General features: G+C 36.2%; 1 protein-coding gene across 1 annotated transcript in view; it reads left to right on the forward strand.

The window, feature by feature from the left end:
• EPC1 (enhancer of polycomb homolog 1) overlaps positions 1 to 6000 on the forward strand; it is a 48381-nt gene that overhangs the window by 39347 nt on the left and 3034 nt on the right. The window contains 2 exon segments of the mRNA XM_079300258.1: positions 5202 to 5320; positions 5402 to 5488. Of these exon segments, the coding sequence (XP_079156384.1) occupies positions 5202 to 5320; positions 5402 to 5488 (206 nt within the window).

Genomic DNA, 6000 nt, shown 5'->3' on the forward strand with positions numbered 1-6000 from the left:
GGAAGAAGAGTAACCAGTGAGTGCAGTAGTTGGGAGGAGAAGCTGTGGCTGTTGATCATACCAGGACCCATCTGTTCATACAGACTGGGCAGCCAGCCCCCCACAGACACTCACTCGTCACTGGCTTTGGCCACTTCTGGGAAGCACTTGGTTTTTCAGAGAAGCTAAATGTAAGCTACAGCACTGTAAAGCTAATACATGTTAAATTCTGGGATGCAATCAGTGAGCACCGTTTTTGTATTGCAGTAAAAAAAACTACTGCAAACTATTGAGTCTCTGTAAAGTCCATTGGCAGTATCATTGTTGCTCAGTGCTCCAGAAAGCAATACCTGCTGAGTATCACCATCCCATAGAATTTGGTTGGTACATGAACAGAATCATACAATGGAAAATGATATTCAGTGTCTTAATTCAAGAAAAAATAGATATGTTATTATCCCAAAGACTACAAATATTCATATAAGTGATCGTAGGAAAATAAATTCATAATGCAGCGTGCACTAGCTCAGTTTTTAATAAAACAAGTTTTGTAGCTGTCACTAAGAAGATACTAAGCAGTCATTTATCCTGTCAGTTAGTGTCAGTAATGTACAGGATTTTGTTCCCTGTACTCATAGCTGAAAACTCCTGAAGCTTTTTCTTCTACCTTCCATTCGTTTTTGCAGTTCGTAAGCCAGAAAACATTTTCTTGCTGTCGAAGTATGGCACCATTACAGTTGCAAAATATTTGTGTGTTTGTGTGTGTGTTGTCTCAAGCTGTTAAATTAACAGGGTAGCAGCATAACATGGTGTAGTGACTTCAAATCTGAAGGTTGTCTCAACTGAAGTGTTACCACTTGATACAGTATGCTGCAAAAAACCAAGAAGTATTTCTGTAGTCAAGTGTCTTGGTGAAGAGCTGCCCATCTTCTGATAACCATCTTGAGATATTAATAACTTCAGGCAGAGTTGTGCTTAAAGGTTCCTGTTGTTTAAGGTTAGAAAAGGAGTTGGGCTAGATTAATTTGAGAGTCAAGTGACTTGCATAAATTACTGAAGATGTCTTGGAAAGTATGTTGAAGTTTTGTGGCGAGATGCAGCTGTTAACTGTGAAAGACAGTTGAGATTCTGAAATGGTAATATTCTTATTTATTCTGTGTTAGTGGTGGTTGAGATTTCCCCTTTTACCATCACTGTAAAAGGATAGTGATTCTGTGTAGTGAATGAAACTGGTTGTTTTGTCACTGTTTAATTTGGTAAATCCTGTACTATTAAATAGTCATTACTGTGTGATGGAACCATGACCACTGAAGTCTGAGCATTGCTGTTTGAGAAGTCTGTCAGCACTGCATCCTTGTTTGGGACTGCTAAAGCAAGGACCTGTCTTAAAAGCTCTTGTGCCACTTTAACCATTCAGTGTTACATTTTGTCCCTTTTTTAAACGTCAAGCAGTTGTTTGACTTTCTGTTGCTTTACTAATGTTATTTAAAGCCCTGAAGGTCTCCAGTAATGTCAGGAATCTGTAACTTTGTGTAGTGTTGTGTAGCAATGTTCTCCTGAGTTACCAGAAACGCAGTTAGTGATTTGAGTGTAGAGAAAAGGTCTGGGCTTGCTGCTTGTCTGCTCATTTTTTTTTCCAGGCAGATAAAGAGCAATATATGACAAAAGAGAATGCGATTCATTTTTGCTACTTCTTCTACATGTGCCATTTTTCTTTTAACACACATGAAAGGTTTTCAGCTATGTCCTTTCTCTTTTTTTAACAAAAATGAGAAGAAAGAATAAAATACTTGAAAGAACATTTTTAGGGGCATTCACTGGGTTTTTTTGGTTTTTTTTTTTAGATGAACTGATGTTATCAAGATGCTGAGTTTGGCACCCAGCCAACTGCATCAATGCTACATTTCAGGCAGGCAGAAAATATTCTCTGCAAACCACATAACACATTAATAGCAGCTGTGTTTTTATGCAGCAGCACATTCTGTTTGAATTGATTCTTTAAAAAAAAAAAAAAGACAGCTGAACTTGGACTTGTTCTTTGAGAAGCTCAGGATTGTATCTGCAGATGCAGAGGCACAGTCAGTCACTTGTGACTTCACTGTGCTGAGTATGTATGTGATTTCCCCAATTCCAGTCACAATTGGGTGCCACAGGAAATGAATATGTAAGGTTAAATAGGTGAAAGTTCTTTCATGTAAAGTACATATAAATGGGTTTTTACATGTATAGGAATGGCAGTTTTCAGAAACAACTTATGTCTCACAATCAATATGCCTCTTTTTTCAACTGAAATGTAATGTAGACGGTAGTCTGAGAGCAGGAGGGGAAGAAATCCACTGGTAGTGTTAACAAAATACATGATGGCCCTAGTTTGCACATCTTCAGAAGAAATTTGATTTGGATAATTCACAATAGTAGTAATGTTCTCATTAAAACCTTCAATGTAGTGGTTCTTTAGCATGGAGAGGGAAGACCTAGCTTATGTAATAGCAATCTGTAACCTGTTCTGGTACATTAGCATCTCTGTCTGGAATGGAAAAGGAATCAATCAGATTATTTTAGGAGGCTGTAGCTTGCAGCAGCCTTTTATGAGCAGTATTGCCATTCTAACCTGGATGCAATTGACTCAGAATTTCACAGTAAACCCCTGATAGGGTTGTAAATAGTATTATGAAATGTTTGTTGGACTTTTAATAAGGGAAGCAGTAAAAATGTTGCTGTGTTTAGCCTAATTGGAAAAAACTTAAATTAGTTGCTCTTGAGTGCAGAGGGCTCTAAGGCTACTTAAAAATAAAGAAACTGAGGTACAGCTTCAAAAATGTAGCTTTTCTAGATGTCACTTCTGGAAAGAAGAGAGAACACTTCCAGCCATTATTTAGCATGGTCTTTCCTAAACAAACACCTCGTCTCCTTAAGCTTCATTTGCTGCTGTTTCAAAAGAAAGCAATATTTTGGAGGTGTCAAACCAACACAGGTGACTGTGTTTACCTCAGCTCTGTTCTATAGCTAGAATCTTAAATACACTTAGGACTTGAAAACTAAAGTGAACTACTAATTTCACTTAAATAGGCAAAAGTAAGGTGATTATAATGGTGGAATTTTAATCATAGTCAAAGATGGTATAATGTATTTTTTTTTTCCCTTTTCTTCTTTGTCATTCTATGTGTTGTCTTTATTTACATCATTTAAGCAATCTATTCATAAGCAATATATTTGCAGTGCTATGCTACAGAATAAAATATCTTATTTATAGAATCCTCTGAGTTGGAAGGGACCCATCAGTATCATTGAGTCCAGCTCCTGTCCCTGCACAGGACACTCCGATAAATCATACAATAAGTAGATAAATAGAACCTTCAATGTCATTGGCACTGTGTTGGCTAAATGTATGTTGATTCCAAATTTTAGGATTTGAAAAAATAATAAATTATATATCTCTCAGTACCAGAACAGTATATCCATTTTCTTCCCTCTGTTACTGCTGCTCAGCTTTGTACCTGTTAATCTTTGTGTGCTAAACCTTTCTTGCTCTAACTTGTGTTGGATGTCAGCTTAAAAAAAAATCTAAAGGAGTTGTAAATTTTCTTTTAATATAAATTAAACAGTCATCTCCTTGAGTATTTGGTCGATGAATTCTAGTTTATTTGGTTTGAGGGTTTTGTTTTTGTTTTTTTTTTTTTTTGGTGAGGACATTTATGAGTGAGGTTACTACTTTTAAACTATTCCCCTAGGAATAATTTTTAAATATTGCAGTGATAGTTAATGGTAGAAGTATTTGGAAGTAATTTGTTGCTTATGGCAACATGAAGAAATGCTACATCCTTACTTGCTCAAGTATGTTACTTACCAAGAAAGGTAATGTGAATGTAAAAGCTGAGTAGAAGTTTGTAGTTTCAACTGTTCAAATAGGAAAGTAATAATAATTGGTAATAATTTCTGTGCAATTTCTAATACATACTAGAAGTAGTTTGAACAATATTGAACACCAAAAAAAGACAAATACACGAGGAAAATGCATGCTCAGCAGCGTTTGCTCTGATGTTTCCAAATGTTGCAGGCATTTATACTGACTTGTTATTCAAGTTTATACATGAGGTATAATTGGTCTTCAGAATCCTGTTCTATCCAGAAGCAGGACATTATTATGGTTTTGATGCAGATGTGTTTTCTTCAGGCAAGCAGGCCTGAAGGAGTAGATTAACAAAAGATTCTTAAAAATTCCATTAGTGAACAGGATTTAAGTGTGATAGTGATTTGTTGCCAAGCAGTAGTGAGTGTCCCCAAAAGTGTGAATTCCAGTGCATTCTTGAAGTATGAGTACTATTTACAGCACATATTTGGGAACATTTGTACTACCTCATTTTTAAAAAAGAAGGAAAATCTGAAAGGTATGTCCTTTGCAAGGGCATTCACACTAACCTTGTTTCAGTTCGTAAATTGAAGACTGAGACTTTATTTTATTTTGGAAAAGTGAACTAAAACAAAACATGCTTGCACTGAAGTTAGTGAAATAGTGATTCTGCTGTACTATTGAGCATCCCATTGTCAATCTGTACAAATAATGCTTCATCAGTTTTAAACCTGGGTTAAATGGATAAAATTCTGCCTGACTTGTGATGCACTGACTGCTGAGTCACCTTTCAAAGATTTTTTTGAGAGAAGGATACAGTTCTGTGAAATTCTGTATTGATGGAGTTACTTGTACATGTGTAGTTACAAACAAAAAAGGTACTGTAACATAATGTTTTCAATTGAAACATGAATCTTAGTTGTAGATCCTTCCTGCCTTCAGAATGCTGTCAGTGAGGGGTGCATTGCAGTTGCCAAGTTTGGCATATAAACCTATTTCACTAATAATGCCAATACTGTAGTTTCACAAGGTGAAAACAGTGATGCGATTTCTACCTAATCATTCTTTTAAATCTGTTTTTAAAGAGTTTTTGGTGGGGTTGATTGTGTTTTGGTTCTTTCGTTCCCCTCCCTTTTTAGTATCTTGAGCAAAATTCAGTTAAAGCCTGTATACTAAACGAACAAAAAGAGAAGGTGTTATTTGGACTAAAATTTCTAGGACATCAGCTTTTTTGACATAAAGATGTGTTAAGGCTCTTAGGAACTTGCTGTGGTAGTTTTGGTTGGGGGTTAGGTTTATAAAGTAAATATGTTTATATACACAACTCCTACATGTTTTGATACAGTATTTTCTCGTTTTATATTTTGTTCAGCATTTACAGCCGAACAATACCAGCAACATCAACAGCAACTGGCACTAATGCAGAAACAGCAGCTTGCACAAATTCATCAACAGCAAGCAAATAGTAATTCCTCTGCCAACACATCACAGGTGAGGGATTTGTCTGTGCTATGATTTATCCCTCATTGTTTCCCACCAGGGTTCATCTCTAATTGTCAACTGTTGCCATAGAACCTTGAAACTAACCAACAGGAAAGTGGCTTTCGCCTGAATCTACATCATAGCCATTCTGTAAAGTGTTTAGAAGGGACACTGCAGGTGAGTGTGGCAGGCATTGCCTCTGCTCCCTCTTAAAAAAAAAAAAAAAAAAAAAAGATGGGTCAGTCAATTTTCAAAGCATTAGAAATATGAGTTGCAGAAGTCTCCAGCCATGTCATTATACACTTGTCATTGGGGAATTTTTAGAGCAGAATTTTAGTTAATTAAAGCTAACTCATACATGTCTTCCATACAGCTGTGAAAGCACCTAAAATTCACAAATGTATATGGACATTACATTGGTGATGAACACATGAAAAGGTTCAGAAGTTGTTTGCAATCTGAACCTCCAAGTCGCTGAGTTGGGTTTGGAGTTTGAAAACTGGTTGATCTGTGAAACAGTATTGTTACATAGAACTTCAGAAATCAGCTTCTTTGTGTTTTAAATAGTTGTGGGGAGAATCATCTTGGTTGTTGTAACAGAGCTGAAAGTGCATGGTAAAACAAAAAATCCCAGTTGAGATTTTAACCAGCTTTACCAAATGCTGATGACTTGATCTGAAAGAATGACT

The sequence above is a fragment of the Erithacus rubecula genome (assembly GCF_903797595.1).
Source record: "Erithacus rubecula genome assembly, chromosome: 3".
Taxonomy (NCBI): Eukaryota; Metazoa; Chordata; class Aves; order Passeriformes; family Muscicapidae; genus Erithacus; species Erithacus rubecula.